At 31.8% G+C, this 19,701-nt stretch overlaps 1 protein-coding gene across 1 annotated transcript; it reads right to left on the reverse strand.

Annotated features, from left to right (window-relative positions):
- Window positions 1–4,506: 4,506 nt before the first annotated feature.
- Window positions 4,507–5,503, reverse strand: LOC133322541 (probable serine hydrolase). The gene is made up of 2 exons (XM_061531530.1): window positions 5,492–5,503; window positions 4,507–5,445 (listed from the first exon to the last, which is right to left on the reverse strand). The coding sequence occupies exons 1-2, from the start codon at window positions 5,501–5,503 to the stop codon at window positions 4,507–4,509; spliced, it is 951 nt and encodes a 316-aa protein (XP_061387514.1).
- Window positions 5,504–19,701: the final 14,198 nt, after the last annotated feature.

Genomic DNA, 19,701 nt, shown 5'->3' on the forward strand with positions numbered 1-19,701 from the left:
GCGAAGGGATGTAGTCTCTTACTTGTTTAATTTCATAGCCAATGTGGACTTCATTTGGATGTTCAAGGGTTGAGAAAGTGAATATAATTAAGCCAGTTTCGACTAAAATTTCACCTTGTTTTTTAAGAATTTTTTTAACTTCGCAAACGTTTTGGGATTTCATTTCCAAGAGAATTATATCTTCACTTATTCCACGGAGGGAGTTGTCATACACAATGCCTTTTGATGTATTAAGAGTGTTATGTTCACTAACTTCCACTTTGATATCGCGAGTAAAAGATGTTAGTTTTATTAACTTGCTTGCTTGAATATAGTTCTTCGTCTTCAAAAGTAGAGTGCCATTTAAGAGTTTCTTGCAAGATAAAATTTCTCCACATACACAATCTATAATTTTCTTTATTAGGAAGGGGGACACATTTTTAAATGTTTCAGTTTCATGAATGCGTTTTATTATTAGATATTTCGGGCCAATTGTTGTATTTTTTAACGTTTTGTTATGGTCCATGCGAAACATCACATCATTGTTGGTTGTCATTTTTATATATTTATTCTCACTCTCTGTAAGAGGGGAGATTTCACTGAAACTTCTCTTGTATAAAGTATTTTTTTGTTGTCTGTTTGTAATAAACTTTTGGTTTATATTATGATGAATTGTTTTGATGAATTTATTTTGAATTTAAGTTTATGGTTTTAAATGTGCACAAGTTGTTTTTTCGTAGTGACTTAAGGCTGTGTATATTTTGTAACACTTTATGTCAAATACGGAATATTTTGTAGCTTAGCTGAAGACTGCGATCGAATCAACGATCCGAACGCATAGATTGTCTATTTGCAACTCACCCCCATATTTAAAAGAATTGCATCTAATTTAATATTAGGGATACTTATTGAGCAGAAAATCTCACTACATATGTAATAGTACGCTACATTTTTCGATGCTGTGGGGGAGTTGGGCAAGTTTTTAAATCTAATCAGCCGAAATTTGGCATTTGGATGTTTAATTTGGTAGAATGAATCCTACTAAAAATGGTCAATATTGGTCCACTTTTTGAGGTAGCTTTCATACAACGGTACCATTAATGTATATCCATTCCCATCGTAGTAGCTGTAATATGTCACGTTTTTACGGAAATTTTTCTATTTAGGTTAAAGTTGTGATAATGCTCCTACATACAGGTTGCGCCCCATTTTCGTTATTATAAAGACTTTGGCTGAATTTTCCTCTACAGTTTGACATAACGGATTCCTGAGCCGAATTCGAATGAAAAACTTATTCCCAGAAATTATGCACTATAGCTTAAAGTTTTAAAAATACGCCACAAATATTTCCTGTTTAATTATCGGTATGTTTAAAACCTAAGTCCCTGTAATTTTTAATATTATTTTTTCAGAGCACGGACAATCTACATCCTCATAATGCTATATACATCGGTAGTAGACATATTAAGGTATTTGTATTTTGTAGTCTGATCTTCAATTGTTATAATAAATGTTCTTGACCGATTTTTTTTAATTTTGCTGTTCTTTAATAGTTGTTTTTAGTGATAGAATTTTGGAAAGAAAATAACATTGTAAATTAGTTTTCTCTATGATAAACATTTTTGGTATCGGATATATTGGAGGTGTTGTGTTTATAAATTCAAAAACATTGACCAACGATTAGGCATATAACCACCATATAATGGTAACACCTGATTTGAAATTTCCCGTGGCATAGCAACATTTTAGGTACGTTAAGGAACAACGTGGCCCTATATAACTATTATTATTCTTTTCAAGAAAAATAATCTAGGTCATGGATCATACAATCAGAAATCTATTCCGAATGTCTTCTGATTTGCATCCTTGCGTTTGTTCCAAAATGCAATTTACGGTTAACGTGTACATACAATGATAGCGTGTACATTCAACGATATACTTCTCAGTTATTTTTTGTATTCTCACATAAAATAGTTTTAATACAATATCAATCCAATTGAAAAAAATAAATAATAAAGTAATTGGAAAAATTTTCAATAATTGACAAATGTAGAATTAAAGGCCAATTTTTGCCCAAAATGTCTCAAAATAACATCTGTGGCGTGGTGCAACCGAAATAGCTCGATAATAAATTCGTGGAAATGCAAATATGCTTTATAATTTTTTTTTGCAAATTTTTCGCGGTTTTCAACGAACAGCAATTAATTTTTATATATATAGATAGAAGATATAGATTTTCATATTCAATAGTTTTTTCATGGCAATGACAATCCAATTAATTGTAGAAAATTAACATATTTGGAGAATTTTCTATAATTGACAATTACTTCAAGATATACGCTGCCCATTTTCGCATAAAATATGTCCAAATAGAACTACGAAGATATGGAACCATAAAGGTTCGACATAAAATCTGTGGAAATGCTAATATCTTTCAAAACATATTTTGCAACATTTTCGCGGATTTTCTCAAAATGTTCTTTCATTAAAACCTTTCCACTTCAATTACATGCTACTAACAGAAATTTTAAGTCAAATCTGTCCTGCCGTTTCTGTAAAATAATTTTTGCAAGATTTTCGCGGATTTTTCTCAAAATTTTCTTTCATAAAAACCTTCCCACTGAAATTACCGACAAATGAAAGAAATTTTGAGTCAAATCGGTCCAGCCGTTCTCAATTGATGAGTTAGTATACATTTTTTTGGCTCCCTTTTTTATATATAGACTAGCAGACCCGGCAAACGCTGTTTTGCCTTATCAGAATTGCATCAATATAGGGTTTGTAAAAATTAGCGAATTCATGGAAAATATGTTACAGAAACTATTTTCCATTAAATTTATTAAATTTTCGCAATAAAAGAAACAGTAAGGAAAGTTCAAAAGTCGGACGGGGCTGACTATATGATATCCTTCGCCACTATGGGTATATATAGGAGGTGATGTAAATGTGGTAAACCCATTTGTTTTTAGATTGCCAAATTTTTATTTTTTATCCGATTAAATTTAAATTTTACACTTAACATGCTATATGTGTTGTCTTTCCATGTATCAATTTGAAAATATTATTCTAACAGTTTAAGAGATATTTGAAAAAATATTTGAAATTCCATTAAAAGTGATTTAAAAAAAGTGCAGGTAATGTGGTATACCACATGATGTTAATGTGGTATAGTATAATTTTCACTACCAATTGATATCTTATATAATTTATTGTTTTTATTATATAATAATATCTACATATGACAATATTTAATTTTTGTATGGAGAAGTTGTTAAAAGTCATAGCCTTTGTTTTTTATCCTTGTGACTCATGGTAGACTCCCGAAGAGTACAAATGTTTCAAATAGTAATGATATTTTGTCTGATGCTGGCTTTTTTTCATGCAGACTCAAGGTATACCACATTACCTGCACTTGTGTTTACTGAAGAAATGTCTAGTTTTTTCCTAAATTGGTGATTATGTGGTGCAATCGCGCATTTTATTTGATTTTTAGTTCACACTAATTATTTTGATGCTTTAATAATAAAGATTAAAAAAATATTTTTAAACTTCAACCGAAAAAAGTCAATTTCATGAAAAAAATAATTTTTGCTACTGATTTTCAACGTGAGTTAAATAAATTAAACAGATCATTGCTATCTTATTTTTTTGAGAACAGCAAACTATAGAACATTTTTCAGTTATTCTAAAATTTTCAGTTTACAAAAAAATGACTATACCACATTACCAACCTACACTGCGTATCATAACTATAGACGCACCCTTAATTCAATTGGTATGTTAGTTGAGAAATAAAATGGACCCATTAAGTTATTGTTCACAAAAAATAAGTACTAAAAATCAAGTAATATGGTCAATTACACCACATATTCACCAATTTAGGAAAACAATTAGACATTTCTTGATTCCTTGAGTCGGCATGAAAAAACGCCAGCACAAGGCAAAATTCTAACAACTTATCCATACAAAAATTAAATATTGCTATTCATTGTGCTAAGTCACATCCATTAAAAACAAAAAATTAAATAAGATATCGATTGGAAGTGAAAATTATACAATACCACATTGCCTGAACTTTTTTTAAAACCGCTTTTAATGGAATTTCAAATATATTCTCAAATATTTCTTAAATTGTTAGTATAATATTATTTTCATATTGATTCATTTACTTTATTCTACCACTTTATTCTACCACAACATATCGATATTGATCCACTTTTTCGGATAGCCCATATAGCGGTACCTCGCATTATTCGTTATTTGGGGATTCTTAAACCGGAGGGAATATAATTTAGTATTAAAACATTCATTGGATAGCAAACTTTCCTATCAAACATACATTTTTTCTCTGGTTTTCATTCGTTTAAGATTTACATATATTTCAAAATAAATATAAACCTATTTAATTAGAAAGAATTAAGAGTATAATAGCGTAGGACAAGTTTAGTTAACATCTTCAAATAAAATCCAACTTAGTTTTTTTCTCGTAATTTTTTTCACCATTTCAAATTAATTGTTTTGTATGTATCATAATTTACTTTCCGTGGTATACACTCGTCCCGGTACTCTATGCTTAGCCAAAAAAGGTAATATACAGGCAGCCACCTCATTTGGATTATTTAGATGACAATGATGCTTGAGTCCCGGCAAAACGTGGAATACAAAATTGGGATTATTTTGTTCGTGCCATTCCTTGATTGTCTTGGTCACCGCAGATTCTTCGTCGATGTGACTGGAATCGCCTCCTTTTATTACCAACCATTTGATTCCATTCAATCGCTTTGCCATTTCAATGCAAATTCCAGGTTCTGTATTCATTTCTTGCAAAAGTTTTATGGAATTGTCGCGGCAGAAGTAATACATCTGATGTTCATTACTCCATGTGATATTCCTTTCCAGAATATATTTGGTTTTGTCGAAATCAATGGATTTCTCTGAAGCTTCATATAAAATCGTTTGCAATTGTTCAAATGTGTATAGAGGTGGTGTCTTATGCTCGCTCGAGAGCTTTCGTTCGGCATCCATAAAGAATTTATCTGTTGAAAAACGCATGTAATACAGCTGTGCATTTATTGGAAAGTAACGTGTATGCAAAATGTCAATGCTGATTAACATGTCCACCATTTGGGGAAACAGCGAGGAGAAATGAAATGAAATAGCTGCACCCATGGAATGGCCCAGCAAAGAGATTTTTGACCACTTAAAGGATAGCATAATTTCTCTTATGGCGCGAACATAGTCTATCGTGTGATAAATTATGCCAGGTGGATGGTGACTCGATTTTCCATGGCCGGGAAAGTCAATGGCCAATATAGGTGTATAACGACTTAGAATGGGTGCCAAAAGAGCAAAAGTGCCAGCATTATCTTGCCAACCGTGCAGAGCTAATAGGGGACGCTCGCTGCGACTACCATACCAACAGCCAGCAATGTTACCCGCCTTAAGAGGTATTTGGATTTCTTCGTACTAAAATTAATTAGTTTTAATTACAATACAAATATATTCCATTTACGATATTTACCATCACTAGTTAGAATATTTTTAATATTAACTATTTCAAAGTAGAATGAAAATGATTGTTGATCGTAAACATTCTCCGGTCTCTTAGTGTTTCCATTGGCATTTTCTTATCTATGGACTAATGTACATTCTGATAGGTGGTGAGAATCTACCGAGTTCATTCGGATTGGAATTAGTGATAAGGTAAACTAAAATACTAAATTTTTCTTATCAATCACTGAATTTGCTGCATAAAGTATTTTATGTTTATTAAGCCACAATGGACGAATAAATTCAATGTCAATGATTGTTTTTTTTTTTTGATATGGCAATGCTCTTGCCAAATCAAAAAAAAAAAAAAAACAAACAGTCACCCACTGTGTAATAATAAATAAATATTCTTTCATATGCATTTTATTGGCTTCAAGTGTCCACTTCAACGATAATTTGTCCTTTAAGTACTTTTTTATACCCTTCACCACACTGTGGTATAGGGCATTATGTCTTTGTGCATATGTTTGTAAAAGGCCAAAGGAAAAGAGATAGACACATGGTTCCTTTTGAGAATATGCATAGAATCACTTTCTGAGTCGATTTATGCATGTCCGTCTGTCCGTCCATGTATTTGTGTGAACAAAGTACAGGTCGCATTTATGATACGATTTGGATGAAATTTGGCATAGGTCACTTATTTCGCCCAAGGACGAACCTTATTGAAATTGTGAAAAATCGGTTCAGATTTAGATATAGCTCCCATATATATTTTCGTCCGAATTATTGTAAATGGTGCACCAAAGTCCCTGTATATCTCTCGATTTGCACGAAATTTGGCACAGCGTAATGAATTAGGTCTACAATGATGTGTGTTAAGTTTCCTGAAAATCGGTTCAGATTTAGATATAGCTCCCATATATATTTTCGTCCGACTTAATGCAAATGGTGCACCAAAGTCCCTATATATCTTTCGATTTGCACGAAATTTGACACAGCGTAAGGAATTATGCCTAAAATGATGTGTGTTAAGTTTCCTGAAAATCGGTTTAGATTTAGATATAGCTCCCATATGTATCTTAGTCCGATTTAATGTAAATGATGCACGTGTCCCTATATACCTTTCGATTTGCACGAAATTTGGCACAGCGTACTGAACCAGGTCTAGAATGATGTGTGTGAAGTTTCATGAAAATCGGGTCAGATTTAGATATAGCTGCAGCTTTATTGTAAATGGTGCACCAAAGTCCCTATACATTTCTCGATTTGCACGAAATTTGGCACAGCGTAATGAATTAGGTATAGAATGATGTGTGTTAAGTTACCTGAAAATCGGTTCAGATTTAGATATAGCTCCCATATATATTTTCATCCGATTTAATGTAAATGGTGCACCAAAGTTCCTATATATCATTCAATTTGCACGTAATTTGGCACAGCGTAATGAATTAGGTCTAGAATGATGTGTTAAGTTTCCTGAAAATCGGTTCAGATTTAGATATAGCTCCCATATATATTTTCGTCCGATTTAATGTAAATCGTCCACCAAAGTCCCTATATATCTTCTGATTTGCACGTTATGTGGCACAGCGTAATGAGTTAGGTCTAGAATGATGTGTATTAAGTTCCTGAAAATCGGTTCAGATTTATATATAGCTCCCATATATATTTTCGTCCGATTTAGTGTAAATGGTGCTCCAAAGTCCCTATATATGTTTTGCTTTGCAAGAAATTTGGCAAAGCGTAAGGAATTAGGCCTAAAATAATGTATGTTAAGTTTCCTAAAAATCGGTTCAAATTTAGATATAGCTACGATATATATTTTCGTCCGATTTAATGTAAATGGTGCGCCAAAGTCCCTATATATCTTTCGATTTGTACAAAATTTGGCACAGCGTACTGAATTAGGTCTAGAATGATGTGTGATAAGTTTCCTGAAATCTGTTCAAATTTAACTATTTTTCATTTGGTCAGATATAGAAAATGACCAAATGAAAAATTTAGTATCGGTTGCAGAATGACATGTTTATGGATTCAATTTCATCTTACTGGTCCTTTAAAAATGCGACGTCTGTTAGGATTCATCTGTTGAATATACCCAAAGTGGTGAAGGGTATCATATAGTCGGCCCCGTCCGACTTTACTACCTATACTGGTTTAAATTGGGGAAATGTTTCGGTACCACCACAATTTTAAAACTTTATGTATAACTGAGGACGCCCAATTTCCAATTTTTAATTAACATTCAATCAAATTTTGAACCAATTACAACGTTGTGTGCATTTGTTTCCTAGTTTTCACTTTATAGCAAATATTTTTTTAGAGTTCCATTATAATAGTATCCCTCATTACGGTAGAACAGATTGATATAAAAATCGGAAATTTAGCATTAAATATAAAAAATTATATGACCTTCTCCAATATTTTTGAAAATTAGTTCTTAAAAGTGTATCACTTGCGTGAGCGCAAATTTGGAACTTATCTATCAATTTTAAATACTATGGTATACTATGTTGTACTAGTGTCAACGTCATTTGACAGAAAATTGTAAACAAACAAATTATATTTATTTTGAAAATGAAATATTTCCGAATCCTCAAAATAAAATTCGAAAAACATGAATGAAAATTTATCAAATTTATATTTCCATCGCTTCCACATCTTTCCTATAATTGAGCCATTGCGACTTATATGTGTAACATATATGAAAATGCTGGGAATTGTGAGTTATTCAATGAAGAAAGATTTGCCTACCCAAACTTTCCCAATAGGCAGATTGAATACGGGAGCATATTTAATAATGAACAATTTCAAATTGTATGCGTTCCTAATTTTCCTGTTGGGTGATTTTTAAAAACATAATCTGTCTAATTCATATTGACACTAGTATTACGTTGGAATCAAATCAGCTGGGATTTGTTGTTACCTTTTATAATTGTACCATGTTTAAATACTATGAAAAACAAATTCCATAAAATTCTGTTTATGTCGATTGGCATATATTCAATAAATTAAACAAAATATATTTTCTAAAGCTGAACATTGCTCTCAAGATTTAACAATTGTCGCTACAACTTATATTTATAATTTTTAGGGACATGGGATTTCAAAATATCTATAAATATAAATGATTTAGCAATTTTTGTCACTGAAAAACTGTAGGCCTATTCTGTAACTTTTAACAACATTAGATGTTGTTTAATTTTTTTTGTTATTGTAAAAACAACGAAACAAACAAATGAAATTGTTGTAAAATGACAATATCGAATGTTGTTAAAAAGTTACAGAATACTGGGGCTGATATGCGTACATTTCGAAGGAAGATATTGTCATTTAAATTTTGAAAGCTGAATGCTGTCAAGGGCAGATTTATGAAAAAATTGAAAACATATGACTGCATGAGACTACCTTATATAATTATGCCATGATTTATTGAAAAAAGAAACTAAACATTAAGGAAATATGATTTTTTCAATAAGAATTTAAAATAACTGAACACATTTTATAATATTTCTAGATTGTTCCTCGATTTTGTTTAGCCCGATAAGAGATATGGACTCGACGTATTTGGGTAATGACATGTACAGACGAGCGTTGTTCGCTTTTCTTTCGTTGTTTGACCCTTAATTATGAAGTAATTACTTAGTTGAATTTAAACGATGTCCCACAAGCATTAAAGATGAACCACATAGTGGACGTCCAAAAACAGCAGCAACAACAACAGAAATTGTAGCCAAAGTGCATGATATGGTATTAAATGATCGACGTATAAAAGTGCGAGGAATTGGTAATATCATGGGCATCTCAAATGATCGAGTCCATTTAATTTTGCATGAAGAACTACAGATGAAAAAGCTCTCTGCAAGATGGGTACCGCCTTTATTAACAGTCGATCAAAAACGCAAAAAATGGACATTTATCAAGCTTGTTTGGATCGTTTTAAGCGTTTCCTAACTGTTGATGAGACATTAATCCACCACTATACTCCAGAGACAAACGAACAATCCAAACAATGGACTGAAGCTGGAGGATTTGCCTGAAAGGAGGCAAAAGCAATTCAATCGGCTGGTAAGGTTATGACAACGGTTTTTTGGGACTTCAAAGGTATTTTATTGATTGACTATTTGTAAAGCAATAAATTCAGAGTACTATTGTACTATTTTGAATCAATTAAATGTACACATTCGAACAGCACAAGAACTAATTTGTCATCAAGACAACACACCAGCGCACAAAAGTGTTTTAAAAATGGCTAAAATCAACGAATTATAGTACGAGTTGCTTGACCACCCCCTTATTCTCCTGATTCAGCCCCCAGTGACTTTTACTTGTTCAAAAAAAATCCTTGCTGTCAAGCGTTTTACCTCAAATGAAGATACCGTCACAGTTGTAAACCACTATTTGTAAGACCTTGAGGAAAACTGTTCTAATCAAGGGATAGAATTGATAGGAAAGCATTAAACTAAGTGTATTGCATTTTCAGGAGATTATATTGAAAAATAAAAATATTTTTGAAAAACTAATTATTATCTTTCACTGATAGCCTAAGAAGATTCCGAACCACCATCTAGCCGTACATGCTTAAATCGTTATAAAATTTTATGGAAAAAAATAATACATCACAATTTGTACGTAAGATCTCCTAGAAAAGTACCTCTACTGAATAAATGTATACAGTCAAATCCGTTTAATTGAAAATGCCAAAGTTGGTTTCAATTATCCGAGTTTTTCAAATAAAGCGAAGTCTGGTTAATTGAAAAGTCCTTCAATTAAGCGATCTGAAATTCAAATTTCTGGTCTAATGGCTGAATTCGATGACAGAAATACAATTTTGTAAAAATTAATTATTAAATTCATTATTCATTATTTTGGTCCGCATATCGGAAGCAGGGATGTTTATAATAATTCCACCATATATAGATTTTTCGAGAATTTAATATACTTACATACTTCTGACTATCCCTCAATGGTCCCTATCAAAATGTTTTTTTTTTTTTTTTCAGGGAAGCTTGTAAAAAACAGTATTGTAGTTAGATATTTTGATAATATTTTTATTCTAAATTGTCGGCGTTGTATGTACACTTCAAGGACGAATGACGCCGTCCTTGCTGAACGTTTTTTATTTAAAAGAAAAGTCACTTTTAGAAATTAATTTAGTTTTCAATTAACCGATTTTTTCATTTAAGCGGGATTTCACTTAAACGGTGTGAAATGTGTGAAAAATTTTAAGTTAAAAAAGTTTTCAATCAAATGGTGTGCAATTAAGCGGAATCGGCTATACCATCAAAAGATTTAAATTTGCAAAAGAGCACATTCATTGGCCTATGATTAAATGTTTGTTTAATTTAATGGTCTGGCGGGACTAAAGTGGTTCTTTCTGAATCTCAAGGCTGTCATTAATATATTATGAGTGAAACCGAACATTAAAATATATGTTTTTTTTTATAATTCCAGAACACACAAATTGTAAGGTCAATGCAAGAACTGCGATCACAATGCACGCTACTGTATATTTGGTTTAAGAAGTTGACACTTTAAATCTCAATAAAAAAGATGAAAATTTTGACTACCGAAAAAATAAAATCTTCAGAGGTACAGCATATTTAATGCCAATAACCTATTGTCATTAAATCGATATATAATTGGTTTGATATTTTTGCAACTCTCTAATTTTTTAGTACTCATGTCCGTGTTCAAAAGAAGAGCTCGTCTATATTCTGATTCTGTAAAATGTTAATGATAAGTGTGCTGCTGCAAAAATAATTGTGTTAAAGAAAAAACTATTTTCGTAGGGGTTCCGATCACCTTGCCCAACCCCTTTTGTACGTCCTTGCACTAAGCTATATGCAATGTAGTTGACAATATAAATTATGTGTTTTATTTTCAAAACTGGTTTGTTAGGAAATTGTCTTACGTATTTTGAGTCTGAAAATCCTTACTAACTGGTTCAGATCAATATCTTAATGCAGAGAGATGCGCGGCAGCATTTCAGTTCAATTTGAACTTTCGTCGTCTCGTTACGGACTGATAAGAGCATTACGGATGTATGTGTGAAAATTTCGTTCTCGAAATCGCAGAACATCAAGTGGGCCAAAATTTAAAGTGAGGTCATTTCGAGTCACTAACGAGGCGATAAAAATTAAATCTATGCATTCCATATGAAATCATTCTCTATTTGAGTATAAATAGAGCCACATGATTTGATGTCGGATCAGTATTTTGTGCATCATCTGTCCTAAACATTCGACGTAGAAAAATGAAATTGTTATTCGTAGCATTATCAATCTTTGCACTTAGCCAGGTAAATTATTTTTCACTTCTTCAGCCAAATAAATGTTAAATTTTGAATTAATTCTAGGTGGCTTTCGGTGGAGTATTGAAACGATTTGAACGCAGCGCAGCCACAGAGGGTTTTGAGTCCGCTGCTAATGTTGTCAAACATTTCGCAGAAGCCACTGGACCCGTTGTGAAAACGGTTATTGAAAAAATGCCCAACACCATCGCATACAAGCCATACAGAGAAGAATTGGAAGAATATCTGAAGGCTTATGAAATTTATAAGAATAAGAGAGGAAGCTGTTTTGAAAAATCAATGAATCTGTTGGAAAAATTCGTGAATTTAACTGAAAAATATGAAGGAAAAGATGTATCACGCGAAGCCAAACACATCGATGAAATATTCAATAGCATTGATAGCAAAAAAATGGAAAAAGAAATCGATGATTTCATGACTAAAATGGGAAATATCGACGAATTCGAAATCACTGATGAATCTGAACGTTCTCAAATTACGAAGAAGTTGTACGAAGAGTGTTAGAATTCAATTTATTGGCAGACTGCGGTTGTGGTTCTCTGAGTAAAGAATGTAACATTTTTGTTTTCCTGTTAAACCCATACATCTGTAATATCTGAATATATGTGTAACTAAAATTTGCTTGATAAAAATTGTGCTGCATATGGTATTATTTTGACTTGTCACTGGAAAACAGCCGTATCCATTCTGGTTACTTTTAAAATAATTCGATATCAATTTTTAGGGCAATCACAAGACACATCTGTCAAAAATGTTGAAGAAAGCTAAATAGACTGATCTTCTAATGCTATCAATTTGTGAGTACTTTAATAACCTCACAAAGCGGATTTACATATAGCATTTGACGAATCAGGGTTCATTTTATATAATCATGCTGAATTTACATAATTTATCATACACATTTAAACCCTCTTGCGGGAGGGTTTATTTTAAATCATGATGCTATAGAGAAGTAACGCGGTTTTGTGAGAACAAATACATCTCATTCACATTGAACCAAAATTTGCAATTGTTTTCAAATGCTGTTTATTTTTATATTCAATAGTAAACCAGTAAGGAAAGTAGTAAAGTCGGACGGGGCCGACTATATGATACCCTTCACCACTTATTCAACGGATGAATCCTAACAGACGTCGCATTTTTAAAGGACCAGTAAAATGAAATTGGAACCATAAACACGTCATTCTGCAACCGATACTAAATTGTTCATTGAACCGATTTCAGGAAACTCAACACACATCTAGACCTAATTCATTACGCTGTGCCAAATTTCGTGCAAATCGTGAGATATATAGGGACTTTGGTGCACCATTTACATTAAATCGGTCGATAATATATATGGGAGCTATATCTAAATCCGATTTTCAGGAAACTTAACACACATCATTATAGACCTAATTTGTTACGCTGTGCCAAATTGATTCTATGCATATTCTCAAAAGGAACCATGTGTCTATCTCGTTTCCTTTTGCCTGTTACAAACATATGCACAAAGATATAATACTTGTACCACAGTGTGGTGAAGGGTATAAAAAGAATTTGGTTCAAGAACCTCAAAATACCGAAATTTGGGGGGTACCCTTATATGGGGCTACCAGAAAAAATTGACCAATATTTATAATTTATATTGGAGAGATTTGCTACCTAATAAGAACTCGACGTACTAAACTACAGTCAATTCGGTCGAAAAACACGATCAAAACCCCCAAAATACCAAAAATTTGGGGGTACCGTTGTATGGGGACTACCAGAAAAACTGGACCTATATATATAATTTTTAGTGGAGTAATTTGGTACCCAATAAGAACCCAATATACAGATAATTCAGTTATAAAACGAGCCCAATAAACCGAAAATACCGAAAATTGGGGGTACTCTTATATGGGGGCTATCCGAAAAAATTGACCTTTATTTATAATTTTTGGTAGGGAGATTTGCTACCCAATAAGAACTCAAAGTACCAATTTCAGCGAATTCAGTTAAAAAACGCGCCTAAGAACCTCAAAATACCGACAATTTGGGGGTACCCTTATATGGGAGCTATGCCTAAACGTGGACCGATTTTCTCCAATTTTAATAGGGTTCGTCCTTGGGCCAATTAAGTGATCTGTGCCAAATTTCATCCAAATCGGATCATAAATGCGACCTGTACTTTGTTAACAAAAATGCATGGACGGACAGACGGACATGCATAAATCGACTCAGAAAGTTTTTCTATGCATATTCTCAAAAGGAACCATGGGTCTTTCTCGAAGGGTATAAAAATAGTAAAAAAAAATATTAACAGAATTATTGTCTTTAGCTCTTTTTTTGGATTTTCCAAACAATCTAAAATGTGCAGGAACTTTTCAATTGTTATAATATTTGCAATTTGCAAACAAATATTTTTGGTGAAAATTGAAAATGCATACAACAAAGATCAGCTGATTGACATTTAGATCATGATTAAAGTTATATGTAAACAGTCGGGGTGTATTTACGGATTTGCCAATTGGGAAGCTATTCGCATGGAAATTGCTGCTATAACCCCCCAAAATATCTAAAAATATGCGGATCTTTTATATGGGCGCTGTACACTGTCCGAGGCGGGCCGAACTTTGGATACCCTCCACTATAGGTATACTGATAGTTACTTAAAATGGAAATATAGGGAATCTCAAAACCCCAAAATGCATTTTTGTATATGTATAAAATTGCAATATCTTTCTCCACCCTAATTATTAAACCGGTAGGTATTTTTATGCCATAGGGTATATGCCTAAATGCGGACCGAAATATGTAATTCTTTAACCTGACGTTCTAGACTTTCATCTCGATATCCTCCGAAGGTTGAATGATTACAACAGATGGCTAAATCGACTAAATCGTCTTAGAAAATAAGCAAAAAATTTAAAAAGGCGAAACCGTCTTTTATCGTTATTTCTACTAAAAAGGACAACTGTTTTCAACTAAGATTTACCCTTAGTTACGTATGTTAATTATTGCAATGAAATAAAAATTGTAGAATTGTTCATTCCTTAATCTGAGTATACGATTAAGTTATATAACAAAGTCAAATGGGATCATAAAGTGATTATATGTATTAGTCCGTCTTATTTAAGAAGTAGACTTTAAATACCGTGAAATGGTTCGTATTGTAACAGATAGCTAAAAAAACTTATATCATTCGATTTGTACGATATTTGGCATAGAGTACTGAATTTTGCACTACGTACTGAAGTTACTATAACATAATGTGTGGCAAGTTTAGTTGAAATCGGTTAAGATTTAAATTGATTTACATAATTTTGTCCCTGGTCCTTTAAAAATTTGACGTCTTTTAGGATTCAATCGTTGGATATACCCAACGTGGTGAAGGGTATCATATAGTCGGCCCCGTCCGACTTTACTATTTTCATTACTGGTTTGGTATGCATTTGATATTCGATACCTTAAATAAATGTACCATTTTGTTTATAAAAATATCTCTATATATATAAAAATTACGTGTATGTTCGTGATCGCTAAACTCAAAAACTACTGCACCGATTTTTACCAAATTGTATATACAGCCTCTATGAGGCATAAGAAGTGTTTCTGTATAGTTGAAGTTCATCTGACAGATGGCGCAATATTTAGTTTTTTTTTGTGTTTTTGTAACGTAACTCAAGAACTACTACGCTGATTTTGACCAAACTTTATGTATATGCTCTATGGGGCATGAGGAGTGTTTCTGTTTAATTTCAAGTTCGTCCGACAGATGGCAAGCTATATATTTTCGTTGCCTTTTGCCCGATTAGAGATTGGGTGCTTATCGACGTTAAGTATTCCGACACCAATTCATACATAACCTGTTTTCTTGAACAGCCCCATGGGAGTGAAACGAAAGAATAATGACTAGTAAAATTAATTTAAATCTACTTATAAAAAATTTTTAAGAAACTTATAGTAGCTCCTTAATTTGAGAACGGCGGGACCGATTTGACTAAAACTTTTTTTCAGTTATCTGTAATTGAAAAAAAAATTATGAAAGAAAATTTTGACAAAAATACGCAAAAAACTTGGAAAACACAATTTACAGAGAAGTTTCTTACCCTCATGAAATACCGACATATATATGCAATCTATAGGTTATTTGTTACTACTTTCAAAGTACCTAAAATCAGACTATGCAAAATATGGAGCTTCCATACGGTAAGGAACTTCTCTGTAAATTGTGAGTATAGTACTTTATATATATGTCCCAGATAATGCAAGGCATATCGGTCCAGACGTACTTTCAAAATTGTCTTTCATAAAAACCTTCCCACTTCAATTACAGATAACAGAAGTAAATTTTTAGACAAATCGGTCCCGCCGATCTCAACTTATGAGAAGCTATACATTGTTTACATAATTTTTATAATCCTCTTTTCGTTTGCCTCCCAAGTGCTTTTCACGGTCACAAAAAAAAATCAAATCTGAATCTAATTTATAATAAATAATAATAAACTGAAAAATCAATGAAATAAATAAAAGTTGTGTATTACTGATATAAAAAAATTAATAAAATGGAATATACAGAGGAAACAATTTGTAATTTTAATGACAATTTTTGAATAATTCTCTCATATTCTTAAACATTAGATCAATACGTAAAAATTTCCTTAATTTCTTAACAAGCACGTCGAAAATAATAAATAATATAGACCTTATAATTCTAGGTGAAACTAATATATCTGATGATGAAAATTGTTTTTACTCGATTGATGGATTTAACTCGGTATTTTTAAACAGAGAAGGCAAAGGTGGTGGCCTAGTTATGTATATAAAAGAAACAATACAGTATAAAAACATAGCAATAAATATGAAATCAGCCGAAATCATGAAAATTGCAGTCAAATTAGATAAATACACTGATATAATAGTACTACCTATTTACAGACCACCGAATAATAATATACCACAATTTCTCAATGAATTAGAGGAGGCTATATATCTGATTGGCAACAAAACCAAAACCATTATACTTGGTGATATAAACATTGATATATTGAAAACAAATACAACAACAACAAAACAAAGACTTGTATTGATCATCTCCTGATAAGATGGGGCAGAGAACTAAAAAAACGCCCACTCGGCGATAGTTGCCACAACAATTTCCGATCACTACTCTATATATGCTTCAATCGGCTACACAAACCACAAAACAAATCAAAACATAATCAATACAAAAAAAAATAAACTAAACAATAATAAGATATATGAAGATATAAGAAAAATAAATTGGCAAGAAGTAATTAACACGTCGAATAATACAAACGAACTCTACGACAACATATACAAAATATTCAATTCCATATACGAAAACTCTAAAACAATTGAAACGAAATACAAAAAGCGTAACCCATATCCATGGCTAACAGATAACATAATAAAATATTGTAATATAAGAGAAAAACTATACAAAACATGGTGCACAAATAAAATCAATGAAACCATCTACAAAAATTTCAATAATAAACTAAATAAGCAAATAACCAAAGCCAAAAATGATCACTTTTACAGTATGTTTTATATGAACAGATATAACATACGGGGAACATGGAAACTAATAAACCAAATAACTGGGAAGAAAACATGCAATATGGACGCTCAAATTAAGCTCAGCTTCAGTATTGAAAATATAAAGGAAATAGCCGACAATTTTGCTGTAAACTTCCAAGAAAATGTGAATAATATAGTGCATCAGTGTGAAATAGTCACAATGGATACTAACATTGGAAGGATTATACCAAACTCAATATTCCTTGAATTAGCTTCACATTCCGAGATCAATATGATTCTAAAGACACTAAACTCAAGAAAAAGTCCAGGAATAGACAACATAAGATCAGTTGACCTAAAAAACAATGCTAACATTCTCACGCCAATTATCACACAACTAATAAATACAAGCTTATGTGAATCAAAAATACCTCATATATTGAAAGAATCTATAATTAGACCAATACATAAAGGAGGTACAAAATCTGATTATAAAAATTACAGACCAGTCTCGATTCTACCTGTATTAGAAAAGGTTCTGGAAAAGATTGTAGTAAGAAGAGTAAACAGTTTCTTAATTAAATACAAAATAATAAATAAAAACCAATATGGTTTTCAAAAAAATAAAAATATTAACCAACTGCTTGGAAACTTCGCAAATCACATAAATCAGGAATTAAACATGAAAAACAACTGTCTGGCACTGTTTATAGATTTTTGCAAAGCATTCGATACTTTAGCCCACTGCAAAATGATAAATATATTGGAAAAAAGTGGAATAAGAGGGCATTGCTTAAATTGGTTTAAAAAGTACCACAAGGTTCTAAACTAGGTCCAATATTATACCTAATATACACAAATGAGATGACACAAAGTCTCAAAAATAGTAAAACATTCACTTATGCAGATGATGCGGATATTATAGTATCCCACAAACATATAAATAACGCAATCGAAACAATGCAGATTGAATTTAATTAAATTACACAATGGTGTCACGATAACGGTCTCATAATAAACCCGAATAAAACAAAAATTATGCATATTAGATCCAGAAATGTAACTAAAAGTTGTATAGATATAATTTACCACAACAATGACTGTCTTCATGCTTAAACAAATCAAGAAAATATTGAAATGTGCACAACAAAACTAGAACTAGTTAAAAACTATAAATACTTAGGCATACATCTCGATCATAACTTTAAATGGAAATTGCACACACAAAACTTGCAAAAAAAGTTTCGTAGCTCAGCGTTTGCGATATACCATCTTGGTAATTGTGCACCTTACAATGTTCAAAAACAAGCATATTACTCTTTAGTTGAATCACAACTACGACATGGCATAACCGCTTGGGGAAACGCACGTAGTTGCAGATTGCTCCAAAACACTCAAAATCGAATAGTGAAATCACTGTTCAGAAAGAGCAACTATACTCGTAACAGCACATCTCAATACACCAACACCATGTCCCAAATGTACAAAAATCAACATATATTAAACATAAAACAAATATACTCAATAACAATAACCAGTGAATTCTCGGACGATGTAATCTTAGCCGAAAGAAATAATCATCCACAAAATACAAGAAGACGATCACAAGGACGCTTCAAAATACCCAAAGTCACCAATGAATATGGAAAGTTATCACTAGCCGTCGCCCTTCCAACATTCCTCAACGAAAATATTAGAAATAAGAAATAAAACGAAAAAAATTAAAGAATTAAAGAAATATTTCTTTCGATAATTAAAGCGAAATACTGAAAAATTAAAATTTATTTATAAATTAGTTTGTAAGTCTACAGCTAAGATAGATTATTGTTATAAAATTCACATATACATATATAGCATTTCCAGATTAAATGAAACCTTTTACAAATTAAATGAACCCTTTTCCAAATTAAATGAAACCCTTTCCAAATTAAATGAAACCTTTTCCAAATGAAATGAAACCTTTTCCAATTGAAATGAAACCTTTTACCAATAGAATGAAACCTTTTACAAATAGAATGAAACCTTTTCCAATTGAAATGAAACCTTTTACAGATAGAATGAAACTTTTTCCAAATTAAATGAAACCTTTATTCTTATCTAAGGAAATATAATATTTGCAGTAATTTTAAACCAATATTTGAAAATTAAATCAAAGAATATTAACAAATATAGTTGTATGGCTATGTAATTAACATAAATATTCTTTAATTCGGTGTGATTTCATTTGGGGTATTTCTTGACATTTTAATAAATAAATATTTAAGAACAAGAATTGATACCCGGTCCTAAATGCGAAATACATATTTGACTTAATCAATTGTTGATGATAAGGTAACTGCTTATCTTAATGAAGGGGTTCCCGACTTGCAGCTTGTGGGATTTTCAAAACCATGTCCATAACGTAGTTAGAA

This window comes from Musca vetustissima, unplaced genomic scaffold (assembly GCF_032173495.1).
Source record: "Musca vetustissima isolate MV318-11 ecotype Yass unplaced genomic scaffold, APGP_CSIRO_Mvet_v1 utg41145, whole genome shotgun sequence".
Taxonomy (NCBI): Eukaryota; Metazoa; Arthropoda; class Insecta; order Diptera; family Muscidae; genus Musca; species Musca vetustissima.